The 22,570-nt window shown below is 32.3% G+C and overlaps 2 protein-coding genes across 4 annotated transcripts; both read left to right on the top strand.

The window, feature by feature from the left end:
- Positions 1-1,056: 1,056 nt before the first annotated feature.
- On the top strand, positions 1,057-8,572 carry LOC145637894 (uncharacterized). The gene is made up of 8 exons (XM_081688899.1): positions 1,057-1,566; positions 1,730-1,818; positions 2,148-2,211; positions 2,563-2,640; positions 5,501-5,577; positions 5,664-5,730; positions 5,819-5,926; positions 8,187-8,572. Exons 1-8 carry the CDS (start codon positions 1,495-1,497, stop codon positions 8,214-8,216), a joined length of 585 nt encoding a protein of 194 aa, XP_081545025.1. The 5' UTR covers positions 1,057-1,494; the 3' UTR covers positions 8,217-8,572.
- An 8,987-nt stretch (positions 8,573-17,559) lies between these two features.
- On the top strand, positions 17,560-22,212 carry LOC145639047 (uncharacterized). 3 transcript variants are annotated; one of them, XM_081690156.1, is made up of 4 exons: positions 17,560-17,724; positions 18,129-18,464; positions 19,033-21,002; positions 21,121-22,212. In XM_081690156.1, the coding sequence occupies exons 3-4, from the start codon at positions 20,826-20,828 to the stop codon at positions 21,634-21,636; spliced, it is 693 nt and encodes a 230-aa protein (XP_081546282.1). In that variant the 5' UTR covers positions 17,560-17,724; positions 18,129-18,464; positions 19,033-20,825; the 3' UTR covers positions 21,637-22,212. The 3 variants fall into 3 exon arrangements, with proteins under 3 accessions (XP_081546282.1, XP_081546284.1, XP_081546283.1); XM_081690158.1 differs by lacking the exon at positions 21,121-22,212 and having other exon boundaries at positions 19,033-19,487; XM_081690157.1 differs by lacking the exons at positions 19,033-21,002; positions 21,121-22,212 and having other exon boundaries at positions 18,129-18,762.
- The last annotated feature ends 358 nt before the right edge of the window (positions 22,213-22,570 follow it).

Below are 22,570 nucleotides of genomic sequence, written 5' to 3'. Positions count from 1 at the left end.
AGTAAAAGTATGAAATTAAGGTAAAATTAATTATTTTTATAATCGTTATAATAAGGTTAAATACGTAATTTAATTTCATTTTACGGGCGTTAGTTAGAAAATCGAGGGCGATATTTAAAAACCCCCATTATAATTTAGTATTTTTAAGCAAATTATAAAAAAATATTATAATTTCACCATCCCCCTCCCCCTCCCCCATCCCCCATCCCCCACCACCCACCAGTCCACCACCACGTCTTCCACCACCCAGCAAACTCTTCCCCCTCTCCCCCACACGCATCAACTCCTCGGCGACGCTACGATCGGCGCCCAGCTTCGGCGGTCGACCCACCCTCTCATCTTTTCCTCCTTACCCCGACCTCACCCTTCCCTCGTCGAGCCACCACAACCAACGAACCAAACCCTAACCAAAAATTTTGTTTGATATTTTTGGTGATTTTGAAGTTTGATTCAAGATTTTTTTTGTTTGATTAAAATTTTGATTGTTTTTGGTTGGGTTTTGATTTGAGAGAGGAATTGATTGTTTTTTGTGGTAATTGGTGGGGGGGGGGGGCTTTTCGCTGCTGTTGGTGCGAAGATCGGGAACGACAACAGTTTGTGAGAGTTTGGTTGTGGTCCGCTGGCTGCTATTTGTGGGAGTTTGGTTGCGGTTCATATTCGCTGGTGTTAGTGGTGGAGGTTGGCTGCGGTGGTCGGGATGGGGTAGAATCGGGGCTGCAGATCGAAGGTGGTGTGTGTGTGGGAGTTTCGGCCTGGTCGGGGTAATAGGAGGTTGGTTGGCAGGCGGTGGGTGAGCTGGATATCGGCCGACCGATTTCTGGGCTGCGGGAGGCGAGCTGCGTGCAGGGTATGGGGAGAGGAAATGGTGGCAGGATGGCGGGGATTGGGGGAGGTGGTGGTTTTATTTTTTTTATTTTTACAATAATAATAATAAAAGTAATTTTTTATTATTTTATATCTTTTAAAAATTAAAAAACATTAACTAAATTTTTAAAAATTAAATTAAATTAACAAAACCAATTAAACGATGACACGTGTTAAGGTAACCTGTAAAATCAGGTTACCAACCGGTTTTGCCTGTTTAAAATGAACATCCCCATAGGTTGTAATATTCAGAAATAATTCAAAGGTTATATTATTAAAAAAGAACCGAACAAAGGTTGTATTATTATTTGCAATTTTTCCTTAAATATTTAAATGTAGTCCCCATCCCTTATACCACCCTCTAGTTACTAATTTGGAGGAATAACTCCCTTTTAATTCCACATCCTATCTTCCTTCATAATCCGCGTCCCTCTAAACAAATAAAAGACTTGTTTAATCCCTCCTTTTTTAATCGTATTCCCTACACCCCCCAAAATTACTTCTCACTCAATACCATCATCAAATCACCTCCCCAAAATTTCATTAACGATATTTTCAGATTATTTGACATTTCCTCAAACAAAGGTGGAAGAGAGAGAAATTGTCTTGTGAAGAAAGAGAGCAGAAACAATGATCGGAGTAGGGAAGATCAAGCAATACTCAAATGTTCTCGACAAACCCTTAAGCAAAGGAAAACAAGAGGTACTTCACTTTAATTTCTCTGATTTCTGTATGCGTATTTCTTAATTGTTGATTGATTGATCGATCCCATTTTCAGCATTTCAATTTTTAATTTTGAGGGTGTTTTTGTATTAATGGAGGTTTGATTTATTATTTGATAATTCGATTTGTTATTCGATTGCAGGTTAGCTTAAGTGCTTTCGCCTTCTTGTTTTCGGAGCTTGTACAGTATAATCAGACTCAGGTTGATAATATTGCCGAACTCGAACGAAGGTGGTGTTGTTATTAATTTTGCATTAGTTGTTATTGTTTTTGTTCGTGTTTGATAGCTTCATTTTGTGATCACCTTGCTCAAGATATAAACTATGTTGCTCGGACTTTTCATTTTGTTTAAACAACTTAAGTCGAGTATTCGAGACATGGGTATAAGCACATTTCACATAACACTTTAATTCAGACCAAAATTGTGGAAATTGACAGAATGCTAGTATGACAGTTGAAAATGTGCCAATATGTGGCACTGATAACCTCTGTGTGAGTAGTGTAGGAATTAAGGGTTTGCCTTATTTGCCTGACAAAAGCCGGTACTAATCTTTGTGTAGGCTAGAAGATGCAGGCTATTCTGTGGGAGCACGAGTTCTTGAACTTCTTTGCCATAGGGATAAGGTAAAGCAGCAATTGCACTGTCAATTCAATGACTACCCTATATTTGATTATAAGAAACCTTCCTTTTTTGGATATAATGTGATTTTCATGGCAAAATGGTTCAGCGAGCTGTCATGTCTGAATTAGTTGCAATTGAATATGTGAACCACTGTTGTTGGTGCATTTTGGATGACAATAATAAACCGTGGGGAGTTCCATGAATTTCTAACATACCTTTTGAATTTTTGTATTTAGACTTGGAATTTTTTTGAAACTGCAAATAGATTTGAGTTACACATTAAAAGATGCAATTTAACAATTTGATACTTATGAATAACCTCTTACATACCTTGATATTTGTAAATTTTATAGGGTAACAGAAGGGAGACACGCTTGCTTGGTATTCTATCTTTTGTACACAGCACTGTTTGGAAGGTGCTGTTTGGAAAGGTGTGTATGTCCCAAGTTCATTCACTTTATTCTACCTTTTGGTATTCTTGTGGGAAAAGAGGGGGGAGGTGAGGGGAACTATGATAGCAACAGTAACAACTTTTATTTTGGATGGTTCGAGAACATTAGGACTCATTAGGCTTTTTTTTTTTTTTTTTTTTTTTTTTTTCAGTTATATGACATTGATGCTCTTTTGAAATTAATAGGATTCATTTGCTACTTCCTCCATTTTTTAAAAAATTGCAACACTTTGACCAAAAAGCTCTCACTTTTTAGTCAAAGTGTTGCAATCATTTTGAAATGAAGCAAGTATTAGTTGGTAAGGAATATATATTTGGTTTTGAAGGATTCTGGACCCTTATACTGCCTCTGTTTTTCAAAGATTTGACACTTTTCTTTTTCATCAACAGTATCCAATTGACTTAGGGCCTGTTCTGTTCCGTTGAAATTCAATTCAATTCAGTTCAGCTCAGCTCAGCTCTTAATTTATGTCTAATGATATTGCTAATGATATGAAGCCAAATTTCATTCTTTTAAGCTCTTATTACAACGACAATATCAACAAAAACAATAATAATAATAATAATAATAATAATAATAATAATAATAATAATAATATTATTAATATTATTATTATTATTATTATTATTATTATTATTATTATTATTATTAACAACAACAATAATAATAATAATAATAATAACAATAATAATTGAAATAATAATACTAATAATAATAATCAATAAATAATAATAATAATCATCAATAAATAATAATAATAATAAATAGTATATGTGTTTAAAATGTTTAGAGGTTTCAAGTTTTTAATATATTTTCCATACATTTTATAATATATTTTCCATACATTTTATAATTATAATTATATAGTATATTTTTCGTAAATATTTTATTATGTACATTTGTATATACACATATGTATAGTAATAAATAATCAAAGATCACTAATCCGTAGTTAAAAATCACTAATTAATAAGCTCAGCTCAGTTCAGTTCAGTTCAGCTGAGTTCAGTCAATCGGAAGAGGCCCTTAGTTTATGATCAAATAGTAACTGTTAAATGTTAATAAATGCAATTCCTACTATGCTGTTGTTCGGTTTTTTTTTTTTTTTTTTTTTTTTTTTTAGAGTTTAAACACCTTTAAATAGCTGAGGCAAGCAGCTAGAGTAATTGAGAAGCAAATCTCCACCTACAGCATACACTGGCTCTGGTAGCCTTCCCATGCCAAGATATTCTGTATTTAGCATTTATATCAAGAACACTTACTTATGAAGAATAAAAAATAAGCCCAGTAGGTGTGGGCTTTCTAAAGAGCAGAATTCACCAACTGGCATCTCTCTGCGTGAGATGATGCCCATGATCCCCACAAACATAGTCGCACTGTAGTTCTGTTAGCCAATGGCACTATCTGAGATGTAGCTTTGTACTAGAAACATTAACCCAAACTTCCTTAACCTTTTCTGCTTGTCTATATTATTCTGTTGCTTGCATATTGAGCTCTCATGTAACAATCTTTTTGCAATCATTACACCATGCTGGCTTCCTTTTATAATGTACATATGGAACCCAAGTGCTCCCATGTTCAGTCTCAAATGAGACTTGAGAAAGGCGTCTGGTCTACTCTGATTTCCACCTTGTATCAAGGTTCTCTATATTTGTTCTGTAGCAGTGTCTGGTTTAATAGGATTCCAAATATAAGTCTCGATCCTAGGCGAACAATAAAGCCCCCAATCCCTCACAGGAGCCTTGGAAACCAAATAAATCGGAATCTTGGGCACTTTCAATTAGGACAATTTCATGGCTTTACTGCAGGTTTTTGCTGTTTTGTACATAAAGCATGGATGCCATGAAGGATTTGCACATCTGACTCAATGCAAAAAGTATTAGAAAGAAGCACTGTTGTAGACTAGGAAATTCAATTAACAATTGTAATTTGTAATTATAAACATGACAATGAAGATGGAAGCTTGAATGCTTGATTTAATTAACTCTGGCAACGGTTACAAAAGGGGTTTCAATAGCTTGAGGCTGTCACTCTCACGGTAGCTTTAGGCTACTAATCCCTCTCAAGAATTCTCTAAAAAAATTCTGCATTAAAACTTACTGCTCTATTACAATCTCTTTATATACTCAAGCTCCATTTACAGAAGGTTCCCTAATTTTTAATTGCTTTTGTCTTCTACTGCTTCTCCTAACCAACAGCATCTCAGACCAAGGTTGCCACTCTCTTAGTGGTTTCTTAATTGTTTTTGTCACGGTGTGCTGAAGTGTCACCTGCTGCTCGATTCTTGTCCCCTTCTTTTGCTCTTTTCTTCCTTGCATACACCTTCAAGGGTGGCTCATGGGAGGTGGACACTGGGTCTATAACACCAATCTATTTTTCATTTATAATGAAGTCTCCGCTCTCTCCTCCCTCCTCTATCGTTGTGCTGTAAGAGTGTGTTTGGATTGAAGGAAATGGGGGAAAGGAACGGAAGGGAAATGGAGGGATGGAGTACCTTTCATTTGGATAACAAATGAAGGATGAAGGGAATTGGAGGGGAATAGAAATGGTGGGATTAAATTGTAAGAAATTAATCTCTCCAACAATGGAGAGATTTGAAGGAAAACTAGTTATTATTCCCTCCCCTCTTTTTCCCTTCTCTCCTTTTCCCCTCCCTTCCCTTCATTTCCTCCGCTTTTCATTACCCAAATAAACTGTAAAGGTTTTTATACATGATGATATATTGGGATTTTGGTTAGCTGAGTGATACTTATTGCTGCATAACCTCTTGGTTAGGGATGTCGTACTTTCTTGGTTATATCCTTTGCTGACTTTCTGCATTCCACTCTATCAATGGCAGGTTGCTGATTCACTCGAAAAGGGTACTGAACATGAAGATGAATATATGATCAGTGAGAAAGAGCTCCTTGTGAACAGGTAAGATTAATTTTCTTGTGCTGGATTTCATTTTCTCTAGCTTTCCTGCCAAGCCTAGATCTATCATTTGCGCTGTGACATCTCAGGTTTATATCAATACCTAAAGATATGGGAACTTTCAACTGTGGTGCATTTGTTGCTGGAATAGTGAGGGTATCTAGTCTAACTTTGTCTACCACTCTATTTGATGACTGTTTTTTAACAATTTGAATGTTCTACTGACAAGTGTTACCCAATGCAGGGTGTCTTGGATAGTGCAGGTTTTCCAGCTGTTGTAACTGCTCATTTTGTTCCAGTGGAGGGGCAGTTGCGGCCAAGGACGACCATATTGATTAAGTTTGCTGAAGAGGTACCTGCTATGCTAGATATTACCACATTCTTTCATTCATTTAGTTTGAATATTACATTTTTCATTAATTTCGCTTGATCATATTGAAAGATTTCTGTAGGACCGAGCAATAAATATTAATATCAAGGCTAAAATTAAAGATGCATTATAAGTTTATTAAGCTACCAACGCTATAATTCATAGGCTGCTTTGTGTATTAAGACTTTTAACTCTTGTTGCTGATGCATTGGTCTTCCCATCTGGTATATCTTCACACATCTCTTGCTTAGCTGGCAAGGTTCCTTAACTAGACATAATAAAAACTTGCTTAAAAATGCAGAGTGACAATTATACTTCTAATTTAAAATCACATGCTTAATTTTGTAGAGAGTTTTCATAAATGTTCAGGGTTGATGAAATCTGAGTGCTTGCTGCTTTCTATCTGATGTTCTCTCTCCATATATTAGTTCCTCTGAAACTTTGGTCCTGTAGCAATTGCTGTTACTGCATAGATGTATCATATGTGAATTGAAACTCTCTATGTGGTTTACTTATATGAAACTTGTACTGAAGGTTTAGTAAAACCTGATTGAACAACATATTCAATATCATTGAGAAAAAGATATAAATAGAGCAAGATAGAGGATAAACTCACACGGTCTATGCTTATAAATGTGCTTGAGCTCAGAATATCAACTAGAACTAGCTAACAAATCAACTTGAAAAGTATATGTTGGATATGTTTCAAATATGAAGGCGTATACACATTCAATACTATGTTTCATAGCACATGCCTTAGTATCCATGTCCAATATAGAGATCATGTCCATAAATTTTAATAACGTGTCTTACCCTTGGATATGTACTTGTATCTGACACTCGTATCTGTGTCTGAGTCTTGAGGTGTAAATGTTAAAATCTTTCGCCACCTCTTTCTTTAGCGGGCTTTCTCTCAGAAGTGACGCTGTTCATAGCAATTATCTTGAGGTTTATTTATTTATTTATTTATTTATTTTTTTGACACAAAGCAAAGAGCAAGATTTATTAATCAATCAAAGCATCAGATATTACAAAGTTCATAGCAGCATTAGGAATATCTTCAATCCAAACACGCAAACTATCAAAACTTTTACTAAGATGAGCTAAATAATGTGCCACCTTGTTGCCATTTCTTCCCACATGAGAGTACTTAACAGCAGTACACTCTTTAGCTAGCTCAAATATGTCGTTGATGATAAGCTCAAAGCTGGAAGACTCTCTTATATTGCTCCTTAGATGGCTGAACACCTTCATGTTGTCTGTTTCAAGCACCACATTAGTGAGACCAACCTCAAGAGCAATTTGTAAAGTCTGTTTTGCTGCCAAAGCTTCTGCGACCTCAACATTATCCCCTCCCTTCACACACAGAGTATAAAATACTATTAGGAGGGAATATAAAATACTGTTACTTTTACTCTGTGACATCAATGAAGTTGCATATTGTAGATGCCCATTTTTTAAACAGCGTATCTGAATTGAGTTACTTTACCAATACATTTTCATATTACATTTAGTGTTGGTGAATTGCCCCATCAATTATTTTACAGGCTTTAGTTAGGGTGACATGAGCTAATGATTTACTTCCCTCTCTCAGAATAGTATCATTATGTATAATTTGCTTTAGCAATGGGAAACTAAATCCAGATGGATGTATTAGATAGTGGTGTGGTCTTTAGGACCCTGACAGCCATCCTTACCATCACTAGTAGCCCCTGGCTTATCTATACTTGGCATCATGTGGCATCATGTGTTATTAGAATTTTGCAATAGTTAATTTTTTCACACTCCATTCTTATTGCAATGTTGACATCTGCATGAGTCACTTGCATTCCATATGTGTGGTATTTATCAAACTTTGGATCTGCAGTTAGTGTTGTTTATTTATTCTTTTTTTTTTTTTTCCTTTATTTCTGATGGGTTAATTGATACGAAGTATAACTTAGACACTTTAATATTTTACTCCTATCTCGTCTTAATACTTCGGTTAACTTGTTAGCCACTAAAACAATATTATATAATTGAAATGTGAGTTTTCTCTCCCTTTATCATACTTCAACCTTTGCTTTACTTTCTTCAAGGACTTATTTTCAATATGTTTGGTTTTAGTTAGCTAACAAGATAGATGAATAGTTTTTCTTTCTGCATGCAAATCTTGATAAATTAACCTTCCGATTGAGGTGCAAAGTGCTGAAGTTTGACGACTACAAGGTCCTAATTAATCTGTTTACTTATCTCAATGCAGGTGCTTAGAAGGGAAGCAAGATTAGGTTGATCTCTGTTGACATTACAGGTTGAGGGGCAGTTGAAATATCCTGTCCAGTTGATCCATCTTCTCTAAAAGTCGCAAGCTTAGTTGGCTTCGTAGTGTTTCAAAGGAGGTTTAAATTCTTTCCATTGCAGTCCTGATGTTTAAACAGAAGCATATTTTGTTATTTTTTTAACTACATCAAGTGCAATTTGTTTTTCATGGAAGACCTCATATGTAGGCAGTTTATGGATTGTCACTTGTCAGAGTAGCTGCTATTTTTGAGAAGCTATTTAAGGTATGATACATTTGGCAAAACTTGTCTGTAATTTACGACGTAGCAGAAATTTGATTATTATGTCAAACAGAATATATTTTGACAATAGGGCTATATGGAGAGAGGAATGAAATCTTGTGCATCTTTGGATGGAATTGAGGGAGGCTTTGTTGCTCGTCTTTATTTTGCAGTACGTATTGTTTTAGACCATTTTCAGATGGATATTGGTTCATCTGGTTCAAGTTTGTGTTGTATTTGGTAAAATCAGATATATTGCCGATTAGTTATATTTGGATGGGGTCAATTTATCTTGCTAGGGTCATTCAAGCCAGGTTATTTAGGGCTAGGTAAAGTAACTCATTGAAACACAAGAATACGTGAATTCAAGAAAAACAACTTGCATTCATTTCACTATCAAATACAGGGGGGTATCAGGTAAACTGCCTTATAATTCGAGAGGCAAGTAGTTAAGTTTATTCACTAATTTCCTCTATCATTTTCTGTAAGACTTACAGAGAGATAACAAACCAATAACAAATGTATAAGCTATCAACACAAACAACTAATTTTTACAGTGTATACATCAACACAATAACCCCTTCCAAAGATTAATTGTTGCCATGAATAGGATCGAGGTGTGCATGGTCCGACTTATGTATAGGGAAGTATCACACACTATAAGCTCGCTCCCTTGTGTAAGTGTTAACCGATTTGCCTCTATGTAATTCTATTAAGAACACTACTATCTCTTCGTTTTTCTTTTTAAAAACAACTAGTTTTTGGTTTGGGCAATACCCCGGGTTATTATATATAGGGAGAGGCTCATGTGAGAACACCTTTCTTATGTGAGAAAACTTTATATGTGAGAACAAATCTATGTTCTAATATGTTAAGGTAGATGTTTTGAAAATAAATTAAACCCATCATCTTCAACCTCAACATTCTCTCTCCTCTCCTCACCAACACTATCCAATCTCTAGTTCCTCTATCACCACCACCGTATGTTCCATAGCCTTTATGCCGTCACCTCCACCACCATCACTCTTTCTCTTCTCCCCGACATCATGGCCAACACTCTCTCTCAAGAATTTCATGTGTTTTGTATCAACTTTTGAACAATTGTAGTCAAGAATTCAAGTTATGAAACTTAATTAAAGGAAAACCAAGCTTAATTGACAGTTTAATATGTGAAATCAAATTCTTTTCATTCAAATCAATCAAATTGGGCAAATTATAGAATTTGAAATTTCAAGGAATTTTAATTGAATATAAGAAACTAAACAACAATTCATAGTATGTTTTTGTCACCTTGGAAATCAAGAATAAACTGATTTCGAATCAATTCGTTGTAAAAATAGAATTTTAATTCGTGTTCTATATTAACGAATTATGTTTAAAAAAATTTAAGTATGTTCCAAAAAATGTTACATATGTTCTAAAATATGTTGCATATGTTCTAAAAAATATTGCATATATGTTCAGATTTGTTTTTGAGTTCAAGGTCTTAAAATTTGAATATCATGTTCCAATTAAAACTACATTTTGAAAAGCTAAGTTTATTCTTCTAAGAACTATTACATATGTTAAGAATCATTGAGTCTAGGTTCTAAATTTCTAGGCATTTTGTTCTGAATGCTATGCTACATAAAGTTAAGTATGATGTTCTAAATTTTTACTCACATGTTCTAATTCTTAAATCAGATGTTCTAAATTATTACTCACATAAATGTTCTAAATTTTAATTTGAGACACATGTTCTAAATTTTTACTCACATGTTCTGAATTATCAGTTCTCATATAAGTATGAATTCTCATATATGGCTCTATTCTCACCGGATATATATATATATATATATATATATATATATATATATATATATATATATATATATATATATATATATATATATATATATATTTATATATATATATATATATATATATATATATATATATATATATATATATATATATATATATATATATATATAATATTTGTTTTAAAAAATATGTGATAAAATACAAATATAGATTAAATTAATCACATTTGTTGTAAATAAAGGAGTAGTCTAGTACAAACAGTATAAAAATATTTTAGTAAGATAAAAAGATAATCTCACAAACAATGGAATAAAACTGAGCATCTATGGTATCAGAATTAATGGGTGATCGTCATGCTTAGGGTAAGTTATACTCCAAACTCTGTCACATCAGATTTTCACTAACTTTTAATAATTTTTTTGTTATTCAGACTCATACAAGATTTTCTCCAATTTCACACATTATTCCAAAACTCATTATAGATTTACTTATCCAATTAATATTAATAATAGGGTTGTCAAACAGGTTGTGTCGTGTCGAGTTTGTGTTCATGTCGATGTTAAACGGGCTGAAAAACCCTTGACCCAAACCTAACCCGTTTATTAAACAGGTTGAAAACCCTTGACCCAAACCTAACCCATTTATTAAACGGGTTACCCGAGTAACCTTTTACCCACATATGTAATAAACTAATTAATATTTAATTCAAAAATAAAAAAGTCTAACATCATTAATTTATTAAAAAATACTACAACGTATAAATGGAGTCAAGGTAATTCACAAAATTACAAGTTTTGAATAAAAAAATTCAAATTTTTTACTACTTAATTTATAGATTAAGCGTGTCGGGTTCGGATTGACGAGTTGTCGTTCAACCCATTTATATAATCGGGTTATGCGTGTTAGTTTCGGGTTGAAAATTTCAACTCAAATCTAACCCGTTAATTTTGTGTCATGTTCATGTTGACCCAATTATGTAAACGGGTCGAGAATTCTTGACCCAAACTCGCTTATTTCGTGTTGGGTTCGTGTCGGGTTACGTGTTGTGTCAGTTTTTGACAACTTTAATTAATAACATTAATTTATTTATATATTTATTTCATTTTAAAATTATTTTTAAAATGGTGAGTAAGTCAGTATTGGACAAAATAATTATTTTTGTCCTTTTTTATAGTATCAAGATTCAAGACTATGTAGTCTTGGTGGAGATTATTGTTAGAGTCTTGCTCAAGACATGTCTAGAAACTCATATTAAGACTAGGGATAAACTTACCCTTATATTTTTCACTTTAGTTTATGTAGTTCCACACTTCCATGTACTGCCCTGCTGCCCACAATTTTTTTTAGATTTACGTGCAAATTTAAATGTTGCATGTATTTAGGAACAAAAGAAGTATAATTAGAATTATTGTCACCAACATTACATAATGATAGACGATAGATGTATTAATTTGGGTCATTGGTCAGATTTAGTTGAGTAAAGTCATGTTAAATTATGGGTAATGTTATATGTAGCCCTAAGGGCTATATATAAGCATTAAATATACTCTTAGAAATTGTATAAAATTAGGAATTCAGGACAAAAACACGCGTAAATTAGTGTTATTAGTGTTTATATTTTGATGATTTCTTAACTTTTTACGATTTTCAAGTGTAAATCTAATCTAATATATATAAATAAAGTAGGCATTTTTGGAGAGCATTCGGCGCGCCACATAAGCAAAGGTATATTTTTTACCAATTAAAAATTAGAATTTTATTTTATTTTAGAATTAAAAAATTCACTTGCCACCTAAATAAAAGCGACGAATGAGATTTAAGAAATTTGCCACTTAGGTAAAAACAACGAATAATGATTTATGAGGATTTAATTTATTTAAAAAACTAAAATTTATCTCTTAAAAAAATCATCTTAAGATAATCTTTATAGTGTTTATGATAAGAAATAAAAATTATTATTTAATTGTAATTAAATTAAAATTTGTGATCCCTACCACTATAAATTGACGCATTCTACGACACACATAAAATCTCATATCAATACAAAACCAAATCAAGCGAATTTTGTGTCTGTTTTAGGTCATCAATGGTTGCGTAATTCTTAATTAGTTTAATTTTTTAAATTCCATGTGTTAAATGTATATATTGTGATTATTGCTTACATTGTGTTTATTTGGAAAACTTAATGATCATATGTTTATGTTTTGTTTATTGAATTTTATTTTTACATGTATATCTAATTAAATCAGAGAATTAAATTCAATCAAAAATGATTGGAAAATCAAAGTGCGAAGAGGTATTATATCTTTATAAATCGTTTACATTTTTTAAATTTTTTATAGACCTTTTTAGTTTTTATTAATTAATTTTATGATTAAAACAATTTTTTGTGATTATGGTAGCATAATCAAGCCTTCAAATTAACTTAATTTTTATTTTTAATTACATTGCGTTCATGCCTCAATTAAAGCCAACTTTATACAATTTCGTCCAAAATAAATTGAAAGAAAAGTTCAGGCCATTAGATATTTTTCAATCGTTACAAATAAGAAGAAATATCGCACAACAACAAAATAATGATTTAATTTTTTAAAATATTATTGTTCGGGCGATTGAGGATGATGATAAAATTCAATGTATAGATCTAGATTTGATTTTGTACAATTAAAATTTTTAGATCAATTTCACAACAATTTTTCACTTCCCGATAGATATATATATTGATTTATTTTATAAGACTATAAAGATTAATTTTATATGAATTTTATTTTTGCTAACATGTTTTATTTATCCATTTTGATTATATGGAAGCGATATGGGTGTGAACGAAGGTGGTGATTTTATCTAAATAGAAGATAAATAGTATACATGATTTTATTATTTTTTTTAATATTTTTATCTTTTAAAAAACAACGAATAATGATTTAGGATTTTTATCATTTAAAAATAAAAAATATCTTTTCATATTAAAGATTTTATCCCAATATGTAATAGATAAAATATCACATTTACAAAAAAAAAATAAAATTGAAAGATATCATATTTACAATTATTCATATTTTTAAATTCAGTAGTCATATAATTAACAACCACAATAAAATACAAAACAACAATAAAAAAAAAAAGTCGAATTATAAATTACATTAAAAAAAAAAAACTTTTTGTAATAGGCAATAACACTTTAATTAAAATATTATGTGTTTTTTGTCTGAAATTATTAGATAGTAAAATAAATCATATAATTAAAAAAAACATTAGAATCTATTCGAAAATATATTTTCTTGAGATTTATATATAAAAAAACCGTGCATCGCACGAGCTTTCATCTAGTATATATATATAAAGGGGAGTTTTTTCCCGAGTTTTTAGAGAGCCACGTAGGATCTAATTTTCTCAGCGCGCCATGTAGGATTATAAATCTTAGTAGTAGCCAAAAATAAGAGATTATTAATTTCTTTTAGAATTAAATAATTTAAATGCCATGTAAGCAAAATTGGCGAATGAGATTTTTAAGTTTAAATTAATTAAATATTATATATTATCTTTTAATATTAGGAATTTTATCTAAATATATAACAAATTTTAGGCTCATAAATACAAAAAAAACATTATTTTAAAAAAATCAAACAAACCGTGCATCGCACGAGCTTCATCTAGTTTAATGCTTATATGTAGCCCTAAGGGCTACGTATAACATTTTCCTTAAAATTGGATCACTCTAGATAAGCTCCAGTTGTTTCAAGTCAAGTCAATTTTGATTTGATTCATCAAAAATCCCATACAACTTTTTTTTTTTTTTAGGAAATCCCATACAACTTAATATATGTGACTTTCTGTTTTTATTTATTTATTTATTTTTTTTCATTGTCAGTTGTGAATAACAAGTGTAGTATAACTAGTATTGTTAATCAAATGAGATTTTTGTTACAAAAAGATAAATTCAAATTGAAGTTTATTTTCATTACAGCAATGATCGATTACCTACCAAACAAGATAGTAAGGTCACAAATTAATTTATTGTTTTGAGACGATTTGAGCAATGATACAACCACTAATGTACAAACACATCAAGCACAACTTGCTAATAATAGTCAAGCATTAATGTAAAGCATAACGTTGTACAAGGTTTATCCCTTATCTTTACAATAAATATTGGGGGATGATTACGTGAGAATGAGGTGGTAGACAAGGATTGGTTCATTCTTATCCCCAATTTCTATGAATTTGTAAAATTGATAAAAAGTCGGTTGTTGGAAGTGACATGACACCCAATTGTGTATTTTTTTTTTCATGAGTGTTGTCTCAGTTCCATAATCATAAGCTTTAAACAAATTACTAGTTTTGTGTCCCTGCGATGCCCGGATTGTTTATTGAATTTTAAGATATGTTTTTAATTTATATGTCAAAATTTAAAGCATATCATTGATACAAAATTAGTTAGTAACTGATGTGTTTTTGTGACGATTTAAACTTGTAGACGTGTAATGACTAATAATAATAAATTAATAATATTGGTGAAAACTATTTCTTGACCTGTAACCTGAAATAATGACTCGTGACTGACCTGATTGACAGGTTTACACACAGTAATAAAATTGTATTAGATTGTGAAGTATATTATTTTAATTGATTAGAATATATTATAAACAATAATGGATGTGGTACATTTTGAACTAATTCCTTCACTCCAAAAAAAAATCATGATACAAAAAATAAATTTATATGATAATAATGAGAGTTATAATCTAATTATTTTTGAATAAAATTATAATTCAATATGTACCTATGAAATATTGTTAATTTATCAAAAATAAAACTCTAAATTAACAATTTTAACCTAAAATTCTATCCAAATTTGATTGAAAATAAAATCCTAACACTTTTTTATCCTACAAATTGATTCTATATAACGCTATCCTACATGGCACGACACTTGGCGAAAAGTTAAAACACCAGGTGTCGCTGCCTTGTCGCCTGATTAAAAGTTTAGCTTTATATATTAGTTACTAGTTTTGTGCCCCGTGCGATGTCCGGGTTGTTGATGAAGTCTATTTAAATCTAACCAACGTGGCGCGACACTCAAATTATATTTTATCGAAAATAAAACTTTAACTAAACAATTTTATCCTAAAATTCTATTCAAAATAGAATTCTAAACTAACCTTTTTATCTTATGAAGTCAATTTGAACCTATCCAACGTGGCGCGACACTTGGCGAAAAGTTAGAATGCCAAGTGTCGCTGCCTCATGACCTGGCTAAAAGTTTAGCTTTATATATTAGTTATATGATTAGATTTATTTATTTATCTTTTAAAAAAAAAAAAAGAAAAAAAAAATATCACTCACAATAAACTACTCCCATAGTCCCATTAAATTTTTGACGATAAGATACGGAGAGTCCCCAGGCGGGGATGAGGAGCAAACTCTCATTCGAAGGGAGATTGAAGAACTTACTATCTTTTCATTCCTTGATCCTCAAGACCTCAACTAATCCCATCAATTAGTAATTCAATGGCTTTTATTTTTACTAGTTTTGTGTCCCGTGCGATGTCCGGTTGTTTATGGACTTTTAAGATAAAATTATTTAATTTTATAATTCAATTTGATTAAATATAGAATTCTAAATTAACTTTTTTTGCTACAAAGTCTATCTATATTTATCCAACGTGGTACGACACTTGGCGAAAAGTTAAAAACACTAAAAGATGATGTTGTCTTGTGGCCTAATTATAAGTTTATTATTTGGTATTTTATCGAAAATAAAACTCTAAACAACAAACTTATTCTAAAATTCTATCCTAATTTGATTGAAAATGGAATTTTTAACTAACGTTTTTATCTTATGAAATCTATTTAAATCTATCCAACGTGGCGCGACACTTGGCGAAAAGTTAGAACGCCAAGTGTTGATGTCTCGTGACCTGGCTAAAGGTTTAGCTTTATATATTAGTTATATGATTGTTATTTTTTAATAGTATATTAGTATTTTCTTACTCTTTATTCGTTATTATTCGTCTGTAAGAATAATCATTATTCAGAGTAATTTTAATTATTTATGTGGGTATAAGTCACCCATAAGGATAACCCCAATTTATTCTATAAGTAACATCAAAAACTACAATTATTATTTTTTTCTTACAAAAGTAACCTTATTTGTTAATTCGAGTAACATACCTTCTTTTATTTTGACTACCAAAATAATAACTCCACCTGTTAAAATGAGTAACTCTATTTTTACAATGCAATAACTTTTTATCAGTCAAGGTAAATTCATTTGATCGTCGACGTATTCACATAAGTCCGTAACCCTCACTACTTATTAAACTTCTTAAATAAAAAGTGGTTAAACAATGTGACTAACCATATACAAAAATTTGTGTAACCCAATTTAATCATCTCCTTGTGTTGTACTATACTACGCATTACTCTTATCCTATATTATAACAATCTACGGAGTAAATATTAATTATATGAAGTAATTATGAAAAAAATAAATTATCCATGGCTTTTGTGAGTTGTGAGTCTTGTGACTCTATATATACTCCACTGTGAGTCTGTGACTCTCAAAACTTGTGATCAAATATCAAATTATGTTACCCGTTATCAAAATTTGTTAACATCATTGCATTTTAGGAGTCTTTATGACTTTACAGACGAAAAAAATATGAAGTAAATTGTTATAAGGATTTAGGGCCTGTTCTGATTTACTAAACTGAGCTGAACTAAATTCAACCGATTGAAACTGAGATGAACTGAATTGAGTTGAGTTGAGCTGAATAGAATTGTTTTTGAGAGAAGGAAATTAGGAACTGAACAAAATTGAACTGAATTAATTGGATCTGAAGTGAACTAAACTTCAATTAAGAGGCCTTAGAGCAAGTTTAGCCCCAAGTCTTAAGACTTGGGGTGACATCATCATTTTGAGTCTTAAGATTTATACTTCAGACTTTTCCCAATTTTCTTCAAAAATCTCAAGCAAGTCTCAAGTTGAGTCTTGAAATTTCAAGACTCAACTTAAGACTTGAGATTGGGACCCACTTCACCCACCTCACTTTTATTTTTATTATCCCTTTTTTTATTTTTACACTTTTCTACATATAATATGTCAAATATTTAAGTCTTAGGACTAAAATGATAAATTTGTATAAGTTTTAGTGAGTTTTAATAAGAATTTGATGACATCATTTTAAATGAGGACCACCAATAATGATGTCACATCAGTAATAAATTACTATTAGGAGTAATAAATTACTACTAACAGCATAACTTGGCGGCAAAGTGAAGAGTTGAAGAAGACCACTTCCTAGTGACCACCGCCCCTTTTCGAACATTCTCGCATTCCTGCCGACCCACCGGCCACGCACTAACCGCAACCCGCCCGCCCAAACACCCCCGACTCAACTCACTGCTTCTTCGACCATTCTGCTTCCTGCTTTTGTAAGTTATAAATTTTTCCAAATTTACCATTTTTTCTGGGAATTTGGATAATAATATATTGGCTTTTAAATGGGTATTTCCTTTTTATTTTTAAAAATATTTTCTGGGGAAAAATGGTTATGGTTGTATTTTGTTGTGGATTTGTTAAAAGAAAAAAAAAAATTCTATGTTTTAGTACAGAATTAATTAATTGGTTGTTGTAATTGTGTTGAGTTTCTCCATTTCGTTTCATCTATAACCAATTTATAAAAGATTTTAGGTGAATATACTATGGAAAATGGAAAAATATACAATTAATACAAGCAATTGAAGATTTAATGATAAAATTCAACTGAATGTTTAGCTGAACTGTTTTTAGTCAATTAAGCATGTTATAATCTGTTTATTCTTATTTTGATTTGCAGGATTGCAAAGATAACCCAAACCCGAATGTGGGTAATTTAATCATTTGTGTAATGGAAGCATAATTAAGGGTATTTGTTATATTGTAGACATGTGTTCTAATGAAGGAAGTGTTGGGTGGAGTGTATTTGATACTGTGAAGTTTCTGCCTTCGACGCCGGATGCTCTTATGGCAGAGATAAATGCAGCTATAGCTGCACTAGAATATACTCAGGTTACTGCACGCCTCGGTTCTTCGTTGATGAGGGCTAATGGCTCGGTTCGAGGTTCAGTTTCTGTGTATGATGCAGACATTGCTGAGGAAGCTTACCAGTTGGGGTGTGCAGCATTGTCTGAGGGTAAGGTTGATGCAGGGCTTGAATCTTTGCATATTTCTCTGTCAAAATGTCCTCCTGATCAAATTGATGCTGTTGCCAAAATTCGGTCGCTTATCTCTTTTACAGCACAAAAGCTTCAGAAGTCTTCCAAGTGATTTTTTCAGTTTTTCACAACATGCTAACTACTGATATGTGTTTCTTGGCTGCTTGTTTTAGTGAGTATTTTAGTTAGATAATTGCTTTTGTACTATCAATTTGTAGTTAAATTTGACAATTAGTAATTCTTCACATTATTGATGTGAATTTCCATTATTTTTCACATGATCTATAGATTTTAAATGCTGCTAATCTGCAACAATCTGTTTCTTGTATATATTAGAGAGGCCGTTACCTTTGTTGTGAAGCAATAACATGAAAAAGAAAGAAGAATTTGTAGCATTTAGGTTGCTATTCTTGAAACTATTATTTAACATGTTCCCAAGTTATATAGTGTGTATTTTCCGTGCTACTATTGCCAAATAAGTTAGATTCTGCATCTGTGTTTTCACGCAATTTATGGTTTCTGAAAGCCACTGTTTCTTGTTTATAGAGAGGCTGCGACTCTAGCTGAGCTGCAATATCTGACCTGAAGTTGATTGAGGAATGTATAGCATTTTGCTTGATAATCTGGGAATTACTTCATCAGCATGTTTATAACTTCTACCATTACTTCATTAGTGGTATTTTCTTTGCTAATATTGTGGCCAAATAAGTTTCACTCTGCGATTGTGTTTTCACATGATTTATAGTTTCTGAAACCACAGCATCTTGTATATATTAGAGAGGCTGCAACTCTAGTTGACCTGCAGTAAATTACTTGAAAATGGACGAGGAATGTGTACTGTGTAGCATCTTACTTGATAATATGGCAATTATTTCATCAACTTGTTTGCAACTTTTTATCCTTAGTGTGAGTATTTTCTGTGCTGCAATTGCCAAAATATGGAGGAAAAAATAAAAAATGTACTCGTAGAATTTTTGCTTGATATACTGACAACTGCTCTGTCTGCTTGCTTGCATAATTGTGTATTGTGAATTCTTTTTGCTTGGAATCAGGACGTTTATCTGTGAGCAATATTTTGGGAGTTTGGAATTGACATAAACTATATAGTTATTTGAATTAACAACTTAATTGTTTACCAGTGCCTACTGCCTAGTTAGATGATTTCCTAGGTTTGGTCAAAAATTACAAATGAAAGTGTGGGAGTGATCTCAATAAATCGCATTTGATTTTATTGTCTTGTTAGCTGTCAAAAACGTATCCAGCTGCAAAAAATTCATCTTCTCTTTGGATTTCTTTATGTAATAAAAGCATAGATAGCTTTACAGAATCATATTGGAATATATTTTCTGCACCCAAAGAAGGTTGTTCGTATGAAATATTTCATGATTCCTCTTCCTGAAACATCATATGCAGCTTCAGTTAAAGTATCTTGAACAGAGTGGATAATATAGTGCAAAATATGAAAAATTTCATGATTCAGGACTTATTTCTGAAATATTCCAGGATTTCTTTCCATTGCTTCAGCTAAAGCAACTCAAACCTAGTGGATTCTTATTTGAGTATATTTTTGTGTCTTTAAATATATGAGTAATTAGGTTATTAGAGGTGACTGACATTTTCATGGAGCCAGTTTGCACGTCCAAGTGTCAGTCGTGATTATATACTTGGTTGAAAACAAAGTGTCAAGTGTACGCACCTCTATCAGAGAGTTGAAGATCTGAGATGTATAACATGTATTGTTCAACATAATGGTCCAAAAAGATTCAATCTACTCTTTGATATAACTTCTGTCAATTTACCCATTATTTGGTTGTTGTAGTGGTTAGTCATTGTCAAAACAAAATTTATCTGGGTTGTTGTAATGGTAATGTCTTACTGATTATCTTTAATTCTAAATAACATACATAAATGGTGTACCTGTACCACTCAGGAAAAACCCAACAAAATACAAATAGACTGTTAGGTACCTTGTCTTATTGTAACATTTAACTTTACCTTGAAGTTTAGAGATGAAAACTGCAAATATATACAGATCAACTTAGAAGTAACTGTTCCAAGAAATATACGTATTAGGCTTTATGCAATTTTCAGCTGTTAAAAGATACATTAAGGGTAAGAAAAAGGTTAAGGTGAACTATTTAGATATAAATCAGTCATTTTCGTTTATACTTTGTCTTTACACCAAAGGATTGGACATTTCAAGATTCTGAATAAGACTAGCAGTTACATTTCAACATTCAGAAGATGGTTTATATTAAACAGAGTCATGAACCCGAGCTGAGCAGGTAGTATTTCCTTCAACTTGACAGCATCATCCTCAGAAAACAAGCCAGAAAGAAATGGCAATACTCTGTCTGGAACACCTATCGAATTCTGCTAAGAGGTGCAGATTGTTCTCTTCAATCTTGAAGGATCCGTTTTCCAGTTGCTGTAATTGCAACCAAAGCAGTCTATCTTGCTCCGTTCCTGAAGAAGAAGAAGAGAATCCCATCACAGATTTCAACGATGTGCAGGAAGTACATAGTAGCTGAACTATTTGCTATATTTTCATTCTAATTTCTAAGCACTGGCTTATATGTCGTTACTGGTTTTCTTGTTTTTAATTGTATCTTTTTTTGGGTAATTTATGTGCAGGTAGTAGTCTCAATGATCCGTAGCCGTGCAATGGAGGCCAGGTTTAAAAGAAAAGGAAGCATGCTGAATGATAACTACTCATTTGTTCTTCATCCAAAATCTGGAGTGCTCTTTGTCAGCAAAGCAAAACAACAGGCGCATGATGATCATTCTGCACAGCAGGAAAACAGTAAAGTTAACGAAGAAATGGATGATTTTGCATCTGTCAACAGCCACTTCTCCCCGTGCATTGCTACTGCTGTTGATGATAGTGAAGTTTATTTCTCGGTGAAAACTGATTTCTCATGCTGCTCAACCTTGAAAGACCCGGATTTAGCTGAAAATAGGTGGTGGGTTTCAGAAACTTTGGATAGTTCTGAAGTTAAGAGGCGTGCAATCATCCAGGAAGTCTGTCATTGTGAGGGCTGGCCATTTGGTCTCTGCCGAAGGGCATTGTTACTTCCACCTTTGCCAAAATCCCCCTCAGAATCTTGGTCATGGTGTAAGAGCTTTCCGAAAATCATGAAGACAATTTGATAACCTTCTGATTAATAAATATTAGCTGACAAACACTGCTGAAATGCCTGTGGGACTGCAATTTTGTATTTGCAGTTAACCTAAATGTAGTTAAGACACTTGAGGAATGTCCTTGTAATAAAATAAGTACTGCAGAAACTTGACCCCTGTGAGGCACCAGTGTGGCAGAGCAAGAGGCAACTGGTATTAGCGAGTAAGAATTCTCATCACTAAGAATGTTAAAGAGTTGTAATAGCACCCATATTCATTTTGATTTTCATAGTTCATAAAAATTTGTAAAAAAAAAAAAAAAAAAAAAAAAAAAAAATCAGAAACAAATAACTGGTTTTTACCTATAAAACCATGGGGTGTTTTCCAGAATCCAGATAGACAATGTTTCAGATCATACCATGATGATATCATTGATATGCAGCTCCAACTTAGGTTCTTTACTAAGGATGCATACAATCCAATCCCCGGCAAATTTAAGTATTTCACAACTGCTGTCCTCTTTGCTCAACATATGAGCCAGAAATTCCATAAGTTTTTCAAGAATTGTGACTGTGACTTACTTAGGCGCTGTTAACTTCTCCTTAAAACAATGGGAAGGAGTGTTTCTCTAATGACATTTATGAAATTATAGCTCATTGGGAATAGTAAAGTAATAGTATTTTAATGAAAAGAAGTGCTGACTAATGTGACTATAGCATTCACTCATACTGGTGATGTGGAACCATTTAGACGGTGTGAAATGGTAATTAACGTCGTTCTTCAACATCCATTCAAGCTATCGTTACAACCAAAGTTACTCCACATAATTTTCACTTACAGTACAAGGTTCCAGATCTGATCGGAAAACTTGAACAAAAGTGAAGTTTAGTTCAAATTGCCGTATGTAGTTGTCTGCCGTCTTCAACCTCCTTAGTCTTCCCGGCGGCTTCGCCGCCAAATCAAA

This window comes from Chenopodium album, chromosome 7 (genome assembly GCF_948465745.1).
Source record: "Chenopodium album chromosome 7, dcCheAlbu1.1, whole genome shotgun sequence".
Taxonomy (NCBI): Eukaryota; Viridiplantae; Streptophyta; class Magnoliopsida; order Caryophyllales; family Amaranthaceae; genus Chenopodium; species Chenopodium album.
Note: the sequence above shows the minus strand (reverse complement) of the source record. Positions and strands in the feature narration are given on the sequence as shown.